The 23,596-nt window shown below is 38.2% G+C and overlaps 1 protein-coding gene across 3 annotated transcripts in view; it reads left to right on the forward strand.

Annotated features, from left to right (window-relative positions):
• ELAVL2 (ELAV like RNA binding protein 2) overlaps positions 1–23,596 on the forward strand; it is a 250,598-nt gene that overhangs the window by 101,904 nt on the left and 125,098 nt on the right. For all 3 annotated transcript variants that reach the window (XM_022551630.2, XM_089913122.1, XM_089913123.1), the window contains exons 4-5: positions 13,837–13,990; positions 17,273–17,498. In XM_022551630.2, coding sequence (XP_022407338.1) covers positions 13,837–13,990; positions 17,273–17,498 — 380 coding nt within the window. The remainder of the gene's footprint in view (positions 1–13,836; positions 13,991–17,272; positions 17,499–23,596) is intronic.

Consider the following 23,596-nt stretch of genomic DNA (forward strand, 5'->3'; position numbering starts at 1 on the left):
TACTGTATGTTTTATACACACACACACACACACACACATATGTATCTGTTACACAAATCTCCATCTAGGCCTATTTGAGAGGTAAGAAATGCCATAGCTAATCCAAAATGTTTTCTGTTACTGCCTCTTTTTTTTTTTTAATCGATGTATAGCTTATGATCAAGGCTTATTTACCAAAGACAGTCTACCCTTGAAAGAGATTTTGGTTTCCTAATTATTTTTTTTTTAAGAGTATAAGTGCATACACACACACACACCAGATCCCCGACAAATGGGTCAAAACAAGCTCTAAAACAATAAATCTTGGCTATTGTAGTATACTTGTAATACAGGTATGGATTGCAGACTGTTTATATTTCTAACAGGTGTTTGAAGGGGGATTGTTGAAATAAACTATCTTCTCCTCTGTTTAAAAGAGGAAGATCGTTAGAAATTTTCCTTCAGAAGTTTGAGGAATAATTTTTTAACATACATTAAAGGTTTAGTAAAAGAGTCTCATCCTATTACAGCCTTATTACATTATATGGAACTATAACAAGACCAGTGGTCAGTCTCCAAGTTTGTAGGGAAGGTCATGTGCTTTAAAAGTTATTATGTTCATTATACATGTGCTTTTCCCCCCTGCTTCTCCCCCACCCCAAAGGCAAAGATATCAATCATAATATTAAAAAATAATTAATTGAAAATTATTGTAAGACTGTACAGTCATGGTTATACAATCTTGGATAGGGAACACCTATGAGTAATTAATTAATTCTGGAGGCATTTTGAGTGGTTAGTATGTACCAGCCAGCTTTGCTAAATGTTGGAACAGTGCTAAAATGTGACAAGATGTAGTCTTGTCCTTGGTGTCATTGTGTAGCAGGGGAGACAGCACTTGCTTTATGTGACCATTATTTGGATGTATGGTAAGTGAATGCAGAGTGCAATGGAAAAGGATATGTCACCAGCTGTTGAGAGGCCTCTGTAATGGTTTCAGAGATGATAGGGTTTTACAAAATAGGATTTATCAGGGAGAGAAAGAAGAAAGATATTGCACATGAAGGAATGTCTCATCCAAAGACACAGAGGCCTTTATGTGACATGTACTTTTTTGGAGGACACTTGCATCTAAAAACTGTAAGTGTGCTTGTTCTATCAAGTAATAACCTTCTGCAAAAATGATTGGTAGAAAAATTTGATCCATCCTAGCCCCATATTTTACATTTATCCTTTTTAAGTGGAGACCTAATTTATAAGAGGAACTATAGGAATGAATTTGGGGCAGATTAATTCATTTGTTCATAGACACATATCTGCCTTGTTTTGAAAAGATCCACTGTGACCTTTGAGACTCATTTAAGATATTTACAGATGGTACCAAGAAGAAATTTCTCTGTGGAGTATTTAGTGTACACACAGAGATAGAATCATTATACTTTCATTACAGTATGTATAAGTAGGTCAAAGAAGACTCAGATATCTGAGGTAACATTGCAGTGAAGCAGTTTTTTTCTTCTAGTTATAGAACAAAAGGAAACTTATTGTAGATGGTATTCAAATTAACTTTTTTTTAATTGCCACACTGATTTTTGACTATTCTCCTCACCTAGCTTATGATGGAAAAACTATCTCAGTATTGTATATGTATATGACAAACACATATACATTTCTGTAACCTGTTACTCCCCTGCTTATAAAAGCTTCACCTTGACGTTTAGGACTCTACCATTTCTATTCCAGTGTTGTCACTGTCCTATAGAAATTTTTATCCTGTCACATCTGGGTTCTTTACCCTTGAAGATGCAAGTCTGACTCTTACCTCCTGCCTTGCTTGGGTCATCCCTGCCTATACTGCCTTATACCACCATCATTACTTACCAAGTTTTATTTGGCCAACAAAGCACTTATTTTTCGCTGCACGTTACCTTTCTCTCCTATTCGGTGGTCTGCCCTCTGAGGGCAGGCATCTTCATCTTCAGAGCACCTCACAGAAAACTTATGCTTTTGTCTGTAATTTCTGAATGAGGAAGTTTCTATTTATTGTTCACAAGAAAGAGTGGGAGACCTGCTCTATATACTCAAAGATGGGAAAATTCACAATTTAAGTGAAATTAAAAGTGAAATTGTGGCTTCCTGTTAGGTGTTAGGATTCAGTGAAGATACGGTCAAATGATGGGTGTATAAGGGACTTACTGGCCTTTTTTTTCTTTTCTACAATAAATGAAGATTTAGCTGTTATTTTTTTTACGTGAGATTTTCTACATAATGCACATGAGCCTGTGTTGTTGTCTATCATCTGTGTCTCTCAAACCTTAGATGCAGTATGTGAAAGTCCTAGAATGTGTAACCTACCAAAATTGGCCTGTTGAGAACCTTTTTTCTTTTTCCACACGTTACCAACCAGTAAAAAAAAAAACACAACTAATTAGCTTTTATTCTAAACAGCTCCAGTTTACTTATATCACATGTAGCGTGTAGTCCCTTCTTTAGGTTTAACTTTGTAACTCAGCTATTTAATCTGTTGACAGTGCCTTAGACATGCTAGATGCCCAAATATTACATAAATTATATTTTAAGTTTATTTTGGGGGGTAAAGTTGTGACAGGTATCCTGATAGTATGGTTTTTGTTGGAGATTGCGTCTGATCAAGTTTCAGAATCTTGAAAGAACCCTTAAGAGCTTTTACTGCAGAATAGCTTTCTAAGAATTGGGTGAATACGGCTATTTTTCTATAAGCCAATTTAACTTGTATTGTTTCCAATGAAGCACAAAAAGCCAGATTGTTTGGACAAGCATCACACCTTCTAGTCATCTTGTCTGAGAGGTACTTCAGAAATAGCCCCTGCAGGAGGCCGTGGAATAGATTCACTCAGCAGGTATTGGAGTGCTTACTTGGTAGATGGGGCTATCCATACATACACACACATAGGCAGCCCTCGGGTTCACATCTGCAGATATGGAGGGCTGACTCTATTTGTTGTACTACACTGTTCTATATGAGGACCTTGAGCATCTGTGGATTTTGGTACCCACAGGGGCTCTTTGGATACTGAGGGATGACTCTACGTATAAGAATAAGTTTCAACCCTTTAGGAGCTTAAAACCTAATACTGTAAAAGCATTGTAAGTGAATTGCAGTGCTCCCAGTTACTTGGGGGCAGCAGGGAGGCTCTGAGGCAGTCTGCTGCTCTGGTAGTGTTGGAGAAGCCCAAGCACATCTGGGTATTGGGTCCTAAGTACTGAAATTTCCCTTCTCTAAACCTCTCTAACATCCTCAGAGTATATTTAGTGAAAGTGTCTAAAATGAAAAATTTACAATTCTCCCTGCTAGTATAGGCTTCTTAGTGTTTTTTCATAGTGTGAATTCACATTGAGTCATTAGGCCCTGGTTTCTTGGTGACTCTTGTAACCATCCCATATTCAGAAACATTCATGTAACCCTAATCTAACTTGATGTTAGGCTCTATTTCATGAAGTCCATTTATTGTGTCTACTAGTGTCTACCAAAAAAGTATCCTGTTTCTCATTCTGCATTTCACATTAAGCTCTAAGAGACCTCTGAGAAGGAGTGAAGAGGTAGGAGGATTTGATATGTGGCAGTTTCTTTGGAGAAATTGTTGGCTTTTCTTATCAGCCCATTTAAAGATGCTGGATGGGAATTCCCTGGCAGTCCAGTGGTTAGGACTCCACACTTTCACTGCCGAGGGCCTGGGTTCGATCCCTCCGGTTGGGGAACTAAGATCCCACAGGCGGCACGGTGCAGCCAAAAAAAAAAAAGATGCTGGATGTTGACCCTGTGTATGACAGTAGGATGGTCTTTCCATCATGCTCTGTTTCTAGGATGGCCTTTCCATCATGCTTTGTTTCAGCCAGGCTTCAGGCTTTCCAACCTACTCATCTGCTATTCTCTTAAAAAATACTTGTTTTGTAATATTGTAATTACAAATTTTATTGTAATGAGAGTTTTGATAATAACTGCAATAGATTTGGAAGAAGCTTTACTTAATCTTTGAACTGTTTTTCTGTTAAAGTACATACATCTTCCTTGTGCCAAATCTCAGAGATACTGGTAATATTTGAGTGTTTTTCTTCCATAAATTGGGGCCTCTGATAATAATAACCAATTAATACCCCGGTTATGAGGATCAATTGAATTAATAAATGTAACGTACCCAGGACAGTACCTGGCACATGGTAAACACTTAATAAATACTAGGAGCTATCATCATCTGTATTGTTACATAATTTTATATATGTGAAATCATTATATTACGATGAAAACATTATTATTGTTCTCCAGCTCTGTGCTCTTAGTTTTATCATTCTGTTTAATCATTGTAAAGTCACTGTGAGGTAAGGACTATCATTAACATCAAATTACAAATAAAGAAATACACTCTTCAAAGGACCTAAGGAAATTATTCCCAGGTTATATAACTGGTAAGTGACAAAGCCAAGACCTGAACTTAGCTCTGTGAGACTCCATGCCCTATGATCTTACTCCTTTGTAACTTTGGAGAGTTCTAGTGCAAGCACCAGTTTCAGGCCACTAGTTCAAAATATGATCTCTTGTGGCCCGAATTTCACCAGTAATAGTGCATTTTCTTTTTTTTTTTTTTTTTTTTTTTTTTTTGCGGTACGCGGGCCTCTCACTGTTGTGGCCTCTCCCGTTGCGGAGCACAGGCTCCGGACGCGCAGGCTCAGCGGCCATGGTTCACGGGCCCAGCCGCTCCGCGGCATGCGGGATCTTCCCGGACCGGGGCACGAACCCACGTCCCCTGCATCGGCAGGCGGACTCTCAACCGCTGCGCCACCAGGGAAGCCCAGTGCATTCTCTTTTGCCGTAAGTTTTTTGACTTAGTACTAAACTAACTCGTGTTTGCCTCAATTCCAGCCTATTCATTATTCATGTTACTTGACGTTTTAAAGATTATGTGGCCAAAGAAACAGGCTCATTTCTCATTTTCGATATTAAAAGTAAGGGAATCTGCTTTCTTAACCACTATTGAAAACAACTTAATATAGACAAAGCAGGAATGGATTCTTCGGTGGTTACAGCTGAAACTCCCATCTATTTTTTTTTCCATGCCACTTTACTGTAATCACTTTCTAAAATTTTAATGAGCTAAGTGAAGGTATGGGATTGGAAATGGAATACGAACATTTTAATTGATGGATTCCTGCTTAGACCTTGGAATGACTAATCCACCACCACTGCAGTAGTGGATATGATTTAACCACACACCACATTCAGATGTCATATCCACTACCATCGCTCTGCTTGTGTTTTATTTTTTGGTAAATTCTTTGCGTGCAAAGATCTTGAGGAATTTGGAAGGTATTTGTGGCCTCTCCAAGTTGCATTTCAAGAATATCTTTACCCTGGACTTCCTGTTTGCTTTTACCAGCATGAGAGTCCTTGCTGAACCAACTGTGTACTACAGCCAAAGCAGAAGCAACAATAAAAGGACAGATACCTGCCAACTATGATAGTTGAATAAAAAATAAAGATGCCTTTCATGACAACCTATTTGGACCCTCATTTAATTGATGCACATGGATGAAACTGTTTTGGGTAACATTTAATACACTCTGCTTAAGGTAATTTTTCAGAGGGTGTTTAAGATGTGTGAAAAGGGAAATCTAATCTGTCAAGTCCTCCATTTATGATTAGTTGTGTCATACAGATTTCACAACCAGCATACTTTTGTTTTCCTATGGCTCTTTAGTAGTTTTAGTATTGTTTTTAACAGTGTCATATATGATCACTTATTCTTAGCTTCATCTTTAAGTTGGATATAAGAATCACCTGCCTTGAATTTTATTTAATGATGTTGCACTAAAACTTGGAAATGATGTGAAACTTGGAAAGTCCCTCTGGTGTAAAACGTCCAGTTGCTGTTTTCCCTTTATCTTAAATGGTACGTGATTCTTTTCAAAAAAGAAGGTAAAGCGTGTTAGCCTCAGGATTCTTTTTTTTTTTTTTTTTTTTTTTTTTGCCACGAAGTGCACTGCATGAAATCTTAGTTCCCTGACCAGGGATCGAATCCACGCCCCCGGCTGTGGAAGTGCGAATTCTTAACCACTGGACTGCCAGGGAAGTCCCAGTCTCAGGATTCTTAGTTTGATTTATTTTTTTCTCTTCAACTCCCCTCACCCCTGTTAGATTTTTCTCAAATATCTCATAAATAATTCTCAGGCACTACTAGTAGGAGAAATACAGTAACTGTCCTAAGGGAAAGGCTCATTTGATGTATTTCAGATTTCCTTATGTATAAGAAAACATTTGGCAAAATTAAGGTTCTTTCCTTCTTGCATATCTTTTCTAGTATCTCCTTATAAATGTCTGATCATTTCTCTAGAAATTTGCATGGTTTCAGACTGTGTATTGCAGCCAGTGGTGTAATGGAAAACCCCTTGACAAAGAGTCAAGACTCTGGTATTCTACACCCAACTCTTTTGCTCTGTGTCTTTGGACAAGTATGAAGTTTCCCTTTTTTTCTAAATACAAAGAGTTTGGACTAAATGATATCTGTATTTTTGCTCCAAAATTACGATACCCCCACCCCTGCAACATATAACTGTGTTTAAGATTTTATTGCCTCTTGAGATTTGAATCCCCAGTTTACAAAATGAGACTTCATTTATTTTTTTTAATGTTTAGTGGAATCTACAGTCAAGTATATTCAGAAAGTACCATCACATAGGATTTTTGGTATATTAGCAGATTGTGGCCTCTCCTAACTTTCTAGACAAGATTTCAAAAATAAAGTCTCCTCAATAAGTGTGTGATGATAAATCATCCTCATTACAATATATGTTTGGTAGGTACTAGGGTGAACAAAGAGGATAAAGACAAGGTTTCATATTTCAAGCAGTTAAGCCAGTCACAAGACACAGTGACAGATGAGTACATCTTGGTTTCCTCAGTATTTAAGAGAACAAGGCATATAATGCAGTGTGGGCACAGGTAAGGGGTACCCAGCTCAGACTAGAGTGGAGAGGATGGATGAGAGTTGACTTTAGAAACTAGGTGATGCCCAAGCAGAGTCTGAAGTGACGAAAATTTAGATGACTGGAAAGAGCAGCTTACACTAACACAGGGAAGTGAGAGCAGGAAGCTTTGGGAAACTGCTGAAGGTTGTATGTGTTTATATAGAGAAGCTAGTCAGTACCCTGAGTATAATGGACTAAGAAACTTGAAATTAATCTTAAAGCATTAGGGAGTCCCTGAGAGATTTTAAGCACAGAATAACCCAATCAAATGTATTTTGTGGTATCTCTGAACTTCTCGTTTGAATCAAGACAATCTTTTAGACTGAAAGCATTCAACCAACCCAGTCTCAGTAAAATTTGAGGTTCTGTGTGTGTTTTCCATGGATGCAGTATTCTCTATTCTTGGAATACCTCTTAAAGGCAACTGCTCTAATCTACAGTACCTTTACTAAGTCTTCCTGTTAGGTATGATTATTCCTTTTATCTCCAGCACCTTTGCTAGAGGGAATCTTTAATTTCTTATGGACTTGCTTCTGTATGCTTTGTTCTCTCAAGTTTACTCATTTGCAGCCCTCTGTGAAACATGCTTGTCCTGTGCAAAACCTAATCTTGGACGGATATGTATATGTCTTGGTGTGTGTTTGAGATCTGTTCCTGGTAGGGTTTTGCGTTTAGAAGTAGATCAAAGGACATTGCTTCCTTTTGGTGGGTTTTGAGGTCTGTGGCCTGAATTGTGGTTAGAGGTCACATCTTTCTGTGTGTTTCTGAGCTCTCTTGGAGGGTCCAATATAGCTCCCTGCCTGTAAAGCCTTGATGCTTTCACAAGACCTTTGCTACTGCCTGCCAGAGCTGGAGCTAATTTTTATTTAGCGATAGTATCATTTTCCTCAGTCCCATCAAGACTCCGTTTTTTGATACGAGCAGCAATTAACTCTCAGTTTAAATAGGCATAACTATGACCTTGTCCACTTCTTTCAGCTGAAGAGATTGAATGGAGCTTTTCAAAAAAAAAGTCTGAAGTGGCAAGTATCTAATTTTCAGGTTTAATGTTTGTAGTCCTGGGTCAGTAATTGACAAGTGATAGAAGTTGTTCAATGGTGATCTTGCCAGTGGGAGATTTTTCAGATGTCCTTAGTTTAATAAAGAAGAGATTGCTTTGTTCATTTATAGTCCTTATCACTTTAATCTGTTGGTATTAATGTTCACTGTCACTGATCATTGATGAAGCAGAGAGAATTGAGAGCAGTTGTATTTTTGGACAAAAGCATTTAGATGGACTGCTGATAAAGTGATGTGCAGGGATTTTAAAATTTACTGTGTACATGTAATAAAGTACCAATTCTTTCCATAAGATATTTTCATTTCTTTTAGTTCTGTGTATTTTGATTAACTTGTGTTTTGATAGCCCATTCTTAGTATATGTGTTACTTGTCTTTGAATGTTTAATGTATAATTAGTTTTAGTTGCTGATGAAGAAATGAGGTTTTAGTTGCAAGGAACATGCTGTGTCTTAAACTATTCCATTTTCAAGACCTAATTACTTTGATAACTCTGTTTTTATCTCTGTTTTGTCCAGTCTGATCTCATTTGTGAAGAACAGTTTGAGAAGCCATTGGCTAGAGCATTTATTTGTCTGGTACTTCTGATTGTCTCCCATCCTTTTCCCTTCAAGTAATCTCAGCACTGCTTGTCTTTGTTTATTATATCACTTGTAGGGTTGTGAGGAATTCCAGAATAAACCTGAGTTTTAAATTGCTATCTTTGGAGTAGATTGGTGTTCAGTGTTGTACTTTCTGTATCATCTTTAAATATTTAAATTGCAGACTCTCTGGCTGCCTCTTAAATTAGATCCTTCACTTAGTAGTTTTGATATTTCATAACCTTGCTCCTCAGGCATTAAATATTTACCTGTTTAAATGGCAGTGAAAATGTAAAATCCAAACCTATCTATTAATCCAGTGAATGTAGATTGGAGAACAGCTCTCACTTGGTGAAAGAAGAAGCTATTTTGACCCCACTGGAACGTATGCTGGAGGTTCATTGTATCAAAGTATTTCTTTTTTTTTTTTTAAACATCTTTATTGGGGTATAATTGCTTTACAATGATCTGTTAGTCTCTGCTGTATAACAAAGTGAATGGGCTATATGTAGACATATCCCCATATCCCCTCCCTCTTGTGTCTCCCTCCCACCCTCCCTATCCCACCCCTCTAGGTGGTCACAAAGCATCGAGCTGATCTCCCTGTGCTATGCGGCTGCTTCCCACTAGCTATCTATTTTACATTTGGTAGTGTATATATGTCCATGCCACTCTCTCACTTTGTCACAGCTTACCCTTCCCCCTCCCCATGTCCTCAAGTCCATTCTCTACGTCTGGGTCTCTATTCCTGTCCAGCCCCTAGGTTCATCAGAACCATTTATTTTTTTTTAGATTCCATATGTATGTGTTAGCATACAGTATTTGTTTTTCTCTTTCTGACTTACTTCACTCTGTATGACAAACCCTGGGTCCATCCACCTCACTACAAATAGCTCAGTTTTATCGAAGTATTTCTAATAAAGAAGCTGCCATAAAACAAGACCATGTCTTGGGTCTTCTCCACAGGGTTTTATTTTAGTCTTGAAGAACCACAAAGATAGACTTAACACTTTGAGGTTTCAGGTAGCCCAAGAGTAGTTCTCTAGGTAAGTATTAAAGCCAGGCACCAGTTTGAGCTCCAGACCCACAGAAAAATCAGAGTCAAGAATTGCTGATAATTGCCAGATAGAAAATTTGGTCTGGAAACTGATTTGAATCTCCAAAGTAAAATACAAGTCCATATCCTATTGCAAGTCTTCTGCCTGCTTTGGTCTAAGTATGTTTTCTGTTTATAATCCTTTGAGGTAGAAGAAGAGGAAGAAATACTTTCCGTTTCCTGGAAGGGAGGATGTTGCTGTGACAGTGATATCCTTGATAGAGAGGGGAGGGGGGGCTGCTTTAATCCCAAGAAACAATAAACGTATAGAGGGGAGACATAGCACATTGATCTGGGAGGAGAGAAGTTGCCCTTCCTTTCATCTTTATTTCCTGGAAGTGGGTAAGGGGGAGTGGTGGTACGATGCTCATTTAATGGAATTCTAAAACTTAGAAAGTCATAAAACTAATTTCAGAATTCTTCTTATGATGTGTAGTTTTTCCAGTTAATTGCAATTAGTGGCCACTCATCGTTTCTTGGGAAAAGTTGCTTTAAAAAATATTAATGGGAAAATAAAATAACTTGACTTAACCGTAATTTTTGGTGCCATCCTATTCTACTGTCTGTCCTCCTCAGTTTCACTGTGTGTGTGTGTTTAAGAAACAATCAAGATTAATTTAATTTTTCAAACTCTCAGAACAAGTGCACTGATAAGCTAGTTACTGTAATGTGGTATTGTGGCATGAAAACCGGACAAGGAGACATTAAGCCAGAGTTCAACACTTGTGTATAACCTTAGGAATTTTACTTACCTTGTCTATATCTGTTTCCTCAGCTATAAAATACTAATGTGTGCCTTCACAGGGTTGTGGTGAGGCACAAACAAAATACTGTATCTGAAAATGCTTTGCAAATGATGAAGTCCCATAAGCCCTTAAGTGTAAGTTAAATGGAAATATTGTTACCACCATGAGCTTCTATACAATCAATCACCTAGTCTGCCTGTGGTGATAGGAACCAGTTCTTTGACAAAGTTACTGAAAAACAATATTTTGAGAAGGTTTGTTATTGGTTCTTGGAGCCCTTTTAATGTAGCTGTGTTCTAAAAATGTACCTGGGATTTGTTTAAATCAGGTGTCTTACCTTACATACAGACACATAAATGATTGTTATGAAGGAGGAAGTTTATACTTAACTGATCTCTAGAAACAGGAGGCACAACGTTCTATGCAAGGCCACATGGGCAAGCACCAGGGATGGCTAGGAGGCAGAGGGGAGAAGGCAGAGCGTGGCCCAGAGCTTTTGTTGGGTCCTAGTGGAAAGCTAAGGACAAGGCAGGACAGGTACACTGAGTAGGTTTGGCGTTGGGTAGTTTGAGTAGTTTTGGAGGGCTCTGGTCTATAGGGGTGGTCCCTGATTGTAAGTTACCTGGCCCTAAGCTGATTTAGAGCAGGAGGAATATTGGCTTGATGTGAGGATTTGATAAAGGAGTTGGGGGTGTGGTCTCTGGATTGACTGGTTTGTGTATCAAAGGTACCTCAGGGGGGAGTCATTTACTATCTCTAGAATTAGCTATTCCTGGGAGGGGCAGTCTCTCCAGGATCAAGGCCACAAATGCCAGAGCATCCAGAATACAGAAAATAAGAAAATATAGTCAATACAGGTTGGGAATTAAAGAAGCAATGTGAACTGAAGACCAGACACTGAAAGAAAAAAAAAATGCAGATAACATGACTGACCCAAGTATGTTTTCAAAGCTTTTACATAAGCACTAAATATAAACCCGTTTTCCTAAATATATTTTAGGATAACTTTTAAAACGCTCCACCCACACTCCTCTGAAATGCACAAAGCAGTGAATGTCACTGCGTGAGTAAATTATTCTGGAACACAGTAAGGGACTCAGGTTACTCTCAACTGTAATGGTTGAGGTCTTTACCTACATTCTCAGATGCATGTAGAGGTAAATATAGTGTAGTCACCTAGGTTTTTAGGCTCTGTGCTAATAGCAGTTCAGGTGGATTAGAGATTATTTTATTATTCCTATTAACCATACAAAGAAGGTAAAATTTGTTCAAATTCAAGAGCCCTTAATGAATTAAACCTGGTTTTGAGCCCAGGCATATTGGTTAGAGAGGTGTCACCTTTGCTTGAGCTTGTGTTGAGGCTGCCTGCTTCATCAGCCATTGGAAGTAAGCCTCCTAACTCTGAGCATGTGTAGTGCCTATTCTGTTGCCCATGGGAAGTGGCTCTTTATAAGGGGAACACTTCAGTCACACAATCTGGAGCAGACTAACAGCTGACTTGGTGAGAGCTCCCTGCCACTGAAATAAAGTCTTAGAGTCCTAGATTCTAAGAGTGTCTGAGTGGTGGGATTTTTAGCTTACCCAGGTAAATGAAGGATTGTATTTTAGAAAAGAAATTGGATGTTCGTGTATTCACATCACTGAATGCACATATAGTTAATTTGCTTTGTTTTTATCAGTTTTTAGCAGTCCCAAGATTAGACTCCATTTGAATTATTTTGAGCACTTGGAAATTTCTTTCATTTCTTGATTTTCACTTATATTTAAGTTCCCCAGTCTTCATTGTTCTTAAGTATTTAGGCATAAAGAAAAAAGGAGTAGTATGTGAATAGTTATCTGTCTTTTCTCCACCACTATTCCAAATTACCTGTGTCTGTAGTATAAGACAGTGCTAATGTGACTTCCAAATACAGCTTTTGGAACAGCAGGTATAGTTTCACTTGTTATTGAGCAAACTTGTTGAATAAAGGGTAAGAGTGTTAAATGTTAACACTATGGGGATTGGGGTGAAAGAGAGCAAGACCTTTATAAAACCTGTCTTTTTTTTTCTGGAAAGAAAAAAATAGTGATAACACAGAGAACTGTGGACATAATTGAAATCATGGAGAAAATATTTGGTGTTTCATACCAAATATCAAAAACTGTTTAACTTGAAAAGGTATTTTTAAATTTTGTTTTGCAGTAAGCAGTGAGCCAGATTAAAGGTGGATACTAATGACTACAAAGAACAGGCAGAAGTTACCTTGTCATGGTACTCCACCAAATCAAGCCCAGGAGTAGACTCATTGGCCATTTTTATGAATGGTCTGGCAGATGGGGTATACTGTGAAGGTCCTGTCCTAGTAGTCAGTCCAGAAGAGCTTACAGTTAAACTAAAGGAAATGAGGTCAAAATAGCACAAGACTCAGCGCTAACTTAAAATTGGCAGAGATAGATTATAGGCACAGAGCTATTGGTCACAGTTTGGGCAAGATCTAGATGACGTGATGAACTCTCCTTGAATGCCGTGTGCCTTGCAAACTGTTGTGGACCTACGGGATCAATGGGGTACTATCCTGGCTTTACTCAGCAGATATTCTAGCACGTGTGATGTGCTAAGATACAGTGATAAGAGAGACAGATACAGCTCCTTTCCTCCTGGAGTTCATGTAAAGAGTGTTGATGATAAATACACATGGACTTGTGTCTTCCATCCTGGTAGAAGTTTGGACACTATATCTCAAAGATGGGAAGCTTTTTGAAAGGGTACCTAAAATGGCAGGTAAAGTCAATAAACCAATAGACTTAAGACCTTTTGAAAATCAAGATTAAAGAGATTTGTGGACAAGAAGACAGTAGGCAAAGGATAACGGGAGGTACAGTTCATTCATGCTTCAACTTCTTGCAATTTAAGGACGATAGCTATTTTCGAATAAATCAAAAGGACGTACTTATAATAAATTCTTCAGAAACTTTGTACCATCACCCCCAAACCCTGAGATGGGAGAAGTGCAAAAACAGTTCACACAGATGTGTCAGGTGAATTTAGAATCTTTAAGCTTGGTCTTCTGATTGAGCCTAAATCCCTAGTTTAGGGGGATTTCCCCCCTCAAGGATAACTTATTACCATGAGTAGTACTCTGCTATGTGCACCATTGGTCTGTTTTGAACACTTACAAAGCTAGGGGTAAATACTGTCTTCTCTCCATACAAGGGAATGGCGTTTCTCATTTGTCGAGAATTTCTCCAGAAATGAAACAGTTCACTCTGGACTTGGTTGCACTTCAGTGTTTGTTGTGTACTTCTAATGCAGAAGCTGCTAACTAACTTGAGGCAGTTTTTGGGTTTGGGAAGGGAGGTCACTGAGTGTGCATATACGTTTCATTGCTCTCTTCCAGGTTTCCTATGCTCGCCCAAGTTCAGCTTCTATCAGAGATGCAAATTTGTACGTCAGTGGACTTCCGAAAACAATGACACAGAAGGAGTTGGAACAACTTTTTTCACAATACGGACGCATTATTACTTCTCGTATTCTGGTTGACCAGGTCACTGGTAAGTAGGCAGCTGCTCTGGACAATCTTTTCTGCTTTCTGACTGGCAGATGGTGAAATATTCTGCCTTCCCATACAGAAGTCTTACTTGTGGAACACATCAAAGGTATATGTGGGACAGAAAATGCAGTTTTCTGCTGGGACTGTTCATAGATATGCATGGATAAGAATAGATTGTGGAGTGTAGTGAGCAAGCTTGAGTCATTTCCTCCGCAAAGGTGCAGGTTTGGAGTCTGTTTTGTGGCTTGTAATAAATTTATAAGTATAATTATTACATGTAAGTTATTACACATAATTATTACAAATTAATCTTCATTTCCAAGCTGCTGCATGAAAAAAGCTCCCATTCTCCTTATAAAGTACTAATAAACAATCTTATTTTTGTGAAAAACATAGTTTAGTGCAGCTAATTCTCCAGGAGCGGATTACACTACATCTATCCTGGTAATTGCTGTTAAGGCTATTTTTCAGGTCCATGCTGTGTTGTATAGGCATGTGTAAGAGTTTAAAAGTTTGAATGTTAAAAATTTATTTTAGCCCTTATATTACTTTTAACCAAACCAAAATAAGAAGACTAATATGTTTATTAAAAATTTTGTGTGTAAGGGAGCTAGCTCTTTTGCTAAAGCTTTGAGTTAAAGAAAAACTAGCAATATAGATTTGATTATGGATCTTAAAAATAAGGCACCGGCATATTTTTCTATTGTAAAAGCAATATTCTTTTTAAAACATAATGAAATTAGGGAAACATGGTAAGGAGGGGGAAAATAACCTATAATGCCATATACTTAAGCAGTCACATTAAGATTTTGTGAGTAGTCTTTTTTTGGGGGGCGGGGTTTCTTTGTTTTTTAAGAAAATAGGTTTTTCTTTTTTCTGTGCGTTTCTTCTTTCTCCCCTCCTTCACTCTCCCTATTCTCTTTCTCTCTCCTTTCCCATCTCTCTCTCTCTCTCATAATTATTGTACCTGTGGAGATAGTTGTACATTGCAATGTGTGATTTTTTTTCTTTTTAAAGAAACAACGGACCACAGAGTAAAATTAGGCCAAGTTTTTAATTCTTCAAGTGACGATCAATTTAGTTGATCTGAATTTGATCAGAAGCAGCCTATGTTATGCCCCTCTGTGCTGTTAGTTAACCTCTTACAGAGTCTGAATACCGTACTTCTGAGTTCTGAGTAAAGTGATATCTACCATCATTCACATACTTGGGAGAATGGCCTGTAGGTTTTGCTGTATGGAGAAAATTTAGTCCAGTGAGGTATATAAAAATGTGGTCTTTTCTTCTTAGGTGCATTTTGTAATTATCATACGTTCTATCACAGTGTATTGTACAACACAGACTGCTAATGGCGTCAAATAGAAATCCAGGCCTAGCAATCTAGATATATTTGTTTAGAGCAACAAAAATGGCCTGATATTTTGTTCATATTATTCATGCTTTTTCATTCATTCATTCTCAGTGAGGACTTGTGAATCAAAAGTAGATTTCTTTCACCTGTGATACAGAAAGCCCATCTCTTAACTGCAAGTCCATCCTGAGTATATAGGCTCACAGGTGGGTTTATCTCACCACCTCCTGGTTTAGTCAGTGGTTCTCATGTGTGATTCTGCACCTAGAGCATCAGCATCTTCCTGGAACCTCCTTAGAAATGCACAGTCTTGGGCTCCACCCAAAACCTAATGATTAAAACTCTCAGAGTGGGCATTTTACCAAGCCCTTTGGGTTATACTGATGCATGCTCAGGTTTGAGGACCATAGGTTTAGATGACTCATCCTATATAGAGGCCATTTCGTTGCTTATCTAATGCTTTCCTTATGGAATAGTCAAGTCCTAGGGGTTATTCATTCTTAATAGATAACTGAAAGGATAGATTTGCTGTCATTTCACCATTTCATCTTTATACTTAAGACTTACAGAGTGAAATTATCCACTTTACCTAAAGTGAAAAATCCTGCAATTTTGTTATTCAGCCATCAGGTGGTAATAATGTGCAGCAGGTATAGCTTAAATAGGAAGGGTGAAGTGATAGGGGCTGTCTGAGGTAAGTGTATATGGAAAAAATGCCTCATCTACCTTAGAGTAAAATTCTAAGCCATTCAACTTACACAGTATTAATTGTAAAGCAAGCAGACCTTTATTCTTTTTTAAAGTTCCTATAAATCATAATGGTCTAGTGCATTTTCTTAGCCTATCTTTCTTAACAACGTCTCACTCTTTTCTTCAGTGACATACTCTGAATCATCTAGGCTTTTCTCACTGCTAGTCCAAAGCTGGTACTGCTACTACCAATTTGCTTGCCAAGAAAGTCTTTCCCTACAACTACTAATCTCATGATGGCCAGCTATGGCCACCCCAAATAGCCTGTTAAGCTAATTAAATGGAATGAGTTGGGTTTCCTGCTACCATTTCTCAAAAGCTGGACAGGTATTTGGCCATCCCTCTGCCTTCCCCCATTCTTGTCTCTCAGGGTGGGGAGAGCGGGAGCCAGGGAATGACATTCCGTAGTCAGAAGTAAATGCTGCCAAAGAAAGAGAGCTTTGAGGCTTTACTTCTATCTTATTTATTTTTAAACTCTACCTCCTCTTTCACCTCTTTTTCTCCATATAATATTATTTCTCTAATAAAGAACAGCCAGTTAAAAACAGTGGGGGAACTTCAGGGAACCAGAAAAGCCTCTTCAGACATTTTTCTTAAAGGGTCGGTTTCCTATATAATATGATTAAGTAGAATTATATTGTTTAAAAATGTAGCTGAAATATATTTTTCTACCACTGTGCATATATTTTTAGCATAGCTTTTTAGCATTTTTAGCAAATGTCTGTTTCTGTTCTCCTTGTAACAAGAAAAAGAGCTACTGTGCCCATCATTTCTGAACTGTTTGTCCAGTAGCATAATTTGAAAAGTACAAGTCAGGCATACTGTTGACTTTTTTAAAGAGTGTGAGTGCATGAGAGGGAGAGAAGAAGGTGGGGAAAGGAAACATGGATATGCTTGTGTGCTTTCTTCTTCTTCTTGGCTTATTGGTAGCATGTGGTAATGGACTTTAAAATGCGTTAATTTAATTTAATGCATTTCATGTATTTAAAAAATACAAAATTGTAACGCTATACTGAATTGCTACTAAGTCAAGGTAAAACTTTTCTCATGTGATTTTGTGGCAGATGTTATCTGTGGGTGAAAACATGTTCTTGAGAAGGAAAAATTAATTTATCCTTTCTTCTCTCCCTCCTGTCTCCTTCCACTCCCTCTTTCCCAAATCCTTACCCACATCTACCATAGGCATATCAAGGGGTGTAGGGTTTATTCGATTTGACAAGCGGATTGAGGCAGAAGAAGCTATCAAAGGCCTAAATGGCCAGAAACCTCCTGGTGCCACAGAGCCAATCACTGTAAAGTTTGCTAATAATCCAAGCCAAAAAACAAATCAGGCCATCCTTTCCCAGCTGTACCAGTCTCCAAACAGAAGGTATCCAGGACCACTAGCTCAGCAGGCACAGCGTTTTAGGTAAGTCTGGTCTGGTTCTTATGCCCAGCTACTCAACTCAGAACTCTCAGGTTCATTGTCCAGTACTTTTACTGACAGGGTCTCCGGTTTGCTATTATTATTGTTGTTTTCTTTCTTTTTCTTATGGGCACAGAGAAAACCTACTTGGGGAATAGTGTCTGTTGCAAATATCCAGGGTGGGGACAAAAGGACAATAACCTACAGCAGTGGTTCTCAACCAGGAGTAGTTTTGCCCCTCTGGGGGCATTGGCAGTGTCTGGAGACGTTTATGTGGGCACAGCTTGAGTGGGGGGTGCCACTAGCATCTAGTGGGAGAGGCCAGGGATGCTGCTAGTCACCTTGCATGTACAGTTATAGCCCCCAACAGCAACAGATTATCTGGCCCCAAATAGCAGTAGTACTGAGGTTGAGAAACCCTGACCTACAGAATGCTGGGGTCTTCTTAACTGTTTCCAGTGCTTTCAAATTCCCCTTTTTAATTTTTTTCTTGATAAGATCTTATTCTTGTGTTTCTTTTTTTTTTTTTTTTTTGCGGTATGTGGGCCTCTCACTGTTGTGGCCTCTCCCGTTGCGGAGCACAGGCTCCGGATGCGCAGGCTCAGCGGCCATGGCTCACGGGCCCAGCCGCTCCGAGGCATGTGGGATCCTCCTGGACCCGGGCACGAACCCGTGTCCCCTGCATCGGCAGGCAGACTCTCAACCACTGCGCCACCAGGGAAGCCCTTGTGTTTTAATTTTTAGGTCAAGCTCTTTCATTTACTTCGTTTTATAATATGTGTACCACTAAGGGTACCTAACTTATGTGATGACATTACGTTTTTATAATTTAGGTCCTTCTTCCCTTTTTAAGTTTTTATTCCTTGCAGTTTAGAGGTTGGCAAACCCCTCTAAAGGCCCAGATAGTAAATATTCCAGGCTTTGTGGGTCACGGTCTCTGATGCATGTCTTTTTTTTTTTAAACAACTCTTGAAAAATGTAAAAACCATTCTTAGCTCCTGGGCTGTAGAGAAACAGATGGCAGTCTGGATTTGGCCCGTGGGTGGTAGTTTTCTAACCTCTGTATAGTCCATAGAATGACCATGCATTTTTAGCCCAAAGAGGATATTCTGTCTCATAGACGGGTATAAATATTCTGATTTTTCAAATTTTATTCTAATACTGGGGCAACAACCAGATTAAGTCATTAAGTCACTTAAAAAAATCCCTAATCTGCATGTGAGAAGAATGGTGACTTTTAGATGTTAAACAGAACACAGAGACATAAACATTTTTTATTTTCCGTAACATTTTTAATATCCTTTTTGGCCATATGGTATACTGCAGCCATAATGCCATGTAACCTCCATGCTAGTATTTTTTTGTTTTGTTTTTTATCACCAGTGAATATCAATTTTGTTTCCTTGCTGGAGCAGAATAGTTAATTACCAAAAATATAATCACAAATTTAGCTTAATAAAGAGTTATATGTTTTCTAGCTTAAATCACATGCATTTTTTCATTCAGGTGTTTTAGAGTGCTGAAGAGAGTAAAGATAAAAATTAGTAAAATATCTCCTTTAAAAAAAAATTATGTCACCTGAGGTATGAGAAAGAAATTTTCCATAAACACCATGTTCATTTCCTACTTAGGGTGGCTTTTGCCTTGGGAGAAGAGGGTTTACTGTCAGAGGCTCCATTTGGAACTGTATGACTTGGTACCCAGTTGACTAAGCCTTGTGTTCACTTCGCTCTCTGCTTTAACTTTGTAAGGTTTAAAAAAAGCATTGGTAGAAAGGAAACACTGCCACTTTTGACTGTGGTGGTTGGTGATTGGGCTGGAGGAGGACATGCATGGGGCTGTTTGCTGCTTGCCCTTGCGGAGAAAGAAATTTCACAAAGCCATTTCTTAATTCTGCCTGTAGGTTTCCTGTGTGGCATCTTAAGTGAGTAATATTTTTTTGCAAATTTAGCACAGACATGCATGAAGGAATTTTAGAGGTGTTTCCTAGGCAGCCTGTCCAGTTAACTTCAGAACTCTTTGGGGCCTAGAAAAGAATTTTGAGCTTATTAGGTAGAGGAAAGTTGTTTGAAACTTACTGGTTGATTTTAATACTGTGAAAATACAAGATGTTTGATGTTAGTAGAAAGCTGTATTAGTTTAAATTGTTATTTTTGGTGTTTCCCAATTTAACCTCTGGTTTTTGTTTTATGGTAGTTACTGAGTAAAACTGTGCTCTTAAAATCAAGATTGAATTCTGAGAAAGATTGAGCAAGAGGACTGAAATGATAGGATCTCCAGGAGAATGCCTGATTATTGAAATGGCAAGGCATGTAGGTGACTCAAATATTAGGTTGTTGATAGCTATTTCATCTGCTCTCAACATCATCTAGCCCCCTCCCTGCATGCTTTTTTTTTTTTTTAATTCGGTAAAGCTTTACAGAATGTTCTGATGATCAGATTTAATATTTTAAAAATTATCTTCTGCCTATTCTGTGCTTTTATCTTTTAGTTCCGTATGTAATTAACTTAGAGATTCTTACTTTCCTTATCTCCTATAAAAAGAAGTTTTGGAAAAAGGGAATAAGAGTTGTCTGTTTTAAGGGAAACTGGGTTTCAGAAAATCGGGAAGAAGTTTATTGTACTTTCAGATTCTTAACTCTTGTCTCCGTCACCCCATTTCTCATAATCCATCTTCAGATAATAAATTATGAACTAGTCTTTGAGCTCAGTGAAGGTGTTTGGTTTAGATTCAGTGTTATAAGAAATTGAGAGCCTTTATTCCTAGATTTTAAGTTTACCCTGTTGTGTATTTGGTTGCTTTTCTTTAATATCTTTGAACCTGGTCTGTCATTACCTTGATTTTTTTTCCCTTATTCTATTGAATTAAGGTTGAATCTTCTGTCATCTCAGAAGGACTGGCTTGCTTTGTTGGTATTTTGCTCTTCTGTAGTTCAGGCCTAGGTCATTACCTAGATCTTTTGTCTCTAGTATCTGTGTTCTCATGCTCTCAGCCTTGAGTTTGTCACCTTCCTGCGAACACTCAGAAAATTTTGCACTGTGTGTTTTTATGTTGTCATAGTGCCTCGGGAGTTGAGAGACATTAGTGAATACAAGTTATAAATATTAATAGCCAAGGATGTTTTTAATATTTATGAAATGTACCTTATCTTTTAAGGTTAAAAAAAATTAAAATCCATGTAATAAGAGTTAAGTTTAAAAGTGGGCTTGGGAGGTTTATGGCTCAGTCAACCCATATGAATAATTAGAAAGAGAATTATTTTAACATGAGCACTGCTAATCTAATATGCTTATTTAATTGACTACAGTTTTCAAAATAAGACCAGCCTTGTTTATTTGGATGGATAGTGTAATTCAAGCCCCTTAAGTATGTTCTTGGGACATGGCATCTGAATTAAACTTTCAGCCAAATTTTTTTCATCTCTCTTCTTGTGGAGCAGCCTTAATTTTATTAAATGTGGTCTAGTCTAATGGCTTGTGTGCCTGCTTCTATAATAAGCCTTTATGCATTTTTAAAGGAGCCTTTTAAATCAGCACTTGAGTTTCATTTAAGGCATGTGCTGGTTGCACTATCACAATTTACTTTGGGAAGAAACTGGTATCAATCGTCCCGAATAATTTTTTTCCTCTGTTTACAGGAATTAGATAAGGAGATGAGTTGATGATCTTGTTGTGGGTTAAATTCAAAGCAGATCTTGGTCAGTGATCTTTAGTGAGGTTTTGAGAACCATTATTTGTAGAGTTCAGAGTTTTATTTTCTTACCCATTAGTAATTTCTCTGTATATTTTTATTTCTCACTTTGACTGACATTTCCCCTTCTACCTGCGTGTAGGCCCTCCCATAGTCTGTCAGCTAAATTTCTTGGAAACTGGGAAGGTACCTTCTTTTCACTCTCTACTTATAAACATCTAGCTTTGAAATGGGAATATTCTATTCAAAATATTGCCCACTTATAATCAGAAACTAGGCATGTAGTCATAAACTATATGCATGTGGGGGCTTGTGCTATTATATTCATTAATTCATAAACCCTAATTATAAACAGAAAATAAAAATAAGGATGAAATAAACATATCAATGTTTTGCTAATCATGCTAACTGGCTCATTTTTCACTTACATAATATCTTAGTAAATAGTATACCTTTAAAGCAAGAGTCATAAAATTATGATCTTGATAATTTGGAATTTCTTGTCTGACTTCATGTGAGACATGTTAGATTATTTTGTCTAACCGCATAGTGTAGCTTGTACTAGGAGTAGGAGAGAATCAACTCTCTCTTTTCTTATTTACTTGGGCTTTCCTTACTGGTGTCATCCTCCCTCTGATGATGGTGATGATGGTGATGATGATTTGTTGTTTGTAGGAATCTTTTTAAAACTACCTCTTCTTTGAGGGTTGTTTTAATTAAATCTAATCCTTCAAATCCACTTAACATGTTATTTGTAAAGTGGATTATGCCCATGCTAAAGAACAGGTGACTATGTCACTTTCCCTTTGAGGACTGCTCAGTCTTCCCTCAGGAGAGTATGTGATGCATGGGGACTGAGTGAGGGCTTTGGATGCAGTACATTTATTCAATATGAGTAAAGAATACTTTATTTTTAAATTAGAAAAAATTTGTATTGGACACTTTAATATTTGTTTGCCATACAGCTGTATATCATCACACACACCCCTCCTAGGTCATTCTGGAGGCTATTAACTTGGTCTCCACTAAAAATTGGCTTCTGTCATTAAATGATCACATGCAAAAGATGGCTGTCCCTGAACTCTGGACAGACCCAGAAAAAATGTATAATTCTGGAGAGTAATAGTGGTCCTTGTGTCTGAGCTAACTGCCTAATTGACAGTTTTCCAACTTCTACAAGGCTTGGGGTACATGGTGCCCTAGTGGAGCACACACTGCCTTCTCCCAGCTCCTGTGGGTGTGTGGCACTGAGAGCAGGGTAAACTACTAGGTCCAACTATGGGCAGGCGGGGGTTTTCAGTGTTGCCTAGGTCCTGTTTCTTAGGTGCCATGTTCCTCCTTGTTGATGGGAGAGGAGAGAGGGGCAAGGAGAGCAAAGAGAGAGAGGGAGAGGCAGATAACTTGGCTTGAATTTTTTCTAAAGTGAATATTGAGTGAAGATATCAGTGGGCAGGATTGTGGTATCACACAGGATTTCACAGGTAGGGCAAATATGAGGCTCATTGAGAGGGTCCTCAGAGATCCTAGTATAAAAGTCCTAGGCCTCCTGCCTGGAGAATCCTGGGGTGGAGAGTGAGAAATGAGATATCTCTCCTTTTAACACATGTAATCCACTTCTGGGGCAGTTTTGGTTTCTACCCTACTTAGAAAATACTGAAAACTTGCTTAGGAGATTCTGTCTCTGGACTTTTGGTTAGTGTCCTAAGCTGGTGGTGATAGAGTCTGCACAATCAATGGGCAGAGATGATGTGACTCTGTTTTGGTGTCTCTGCATCTGAGCCTTTGAGTACTTTGGAAGCAGACCTCAATATGCTACTCTGTTCTACTGGTGTCATATGCCAAATGCATTCTGTATTGATCATTCAGCAATTCTATGAAATTATCTATATCAGATTACTTTATTGTTGATGATACTAATTTGTTTGCATCCTTATTTCTGGTATTTGTGGCCTCTACTTTGGAGTATAAGGGTATGGCATCTTTGACTATACTCATTACCTCTGCACAAAACAAAATCCCCCTCCCACCTGTGCACTTTTTCCATACATGTGCTCTCTCCCTTGCATGTGCAAACAGGCTCCCCAGCCTGCCCTCCTGATAGTTCTTACTCTGGATTAAGTAGTTAAGGGTAATGTTAGTAACCTCAATGCTTTGATTCAGTCAACAGATACTAATTGTAAACCTGTAGTGACCCAATCTGTCTGTGCTCCATGATTAGTGGTACGATGAGTAATGAACTTGTCCCTGCTCCTGAGAGGGTAGAGGGACAAGGCACACACCACACACAGATGAGGCTCCTTTGTCACTGTGATTTGTTCCTTTTTTTTTTTTTAATAGTACTTTGCATTACAGTCAGCTCGGTTCTTTCTTTTTAATTTTACGAAACACACAAATGTGCAGAGGTAATTGG

The sequence above is a fragment of the Delphinapterus leucas genome, chromosome 6 (genome assembly GCF_059928025.1).
Source record: "Delphinapterus leucas isolate spDelLeu-1000000601 "Yukka" chromosome 6, BTC_Dleu_Yukka2, whole genome shotgun sequence".
Lineage (NCBI taxonomy): Eukaryota > Metazoa > Chordata > Mammalia > Artiodactyla > Monodontidae > Delphinapterus > Delphinapterus leucas.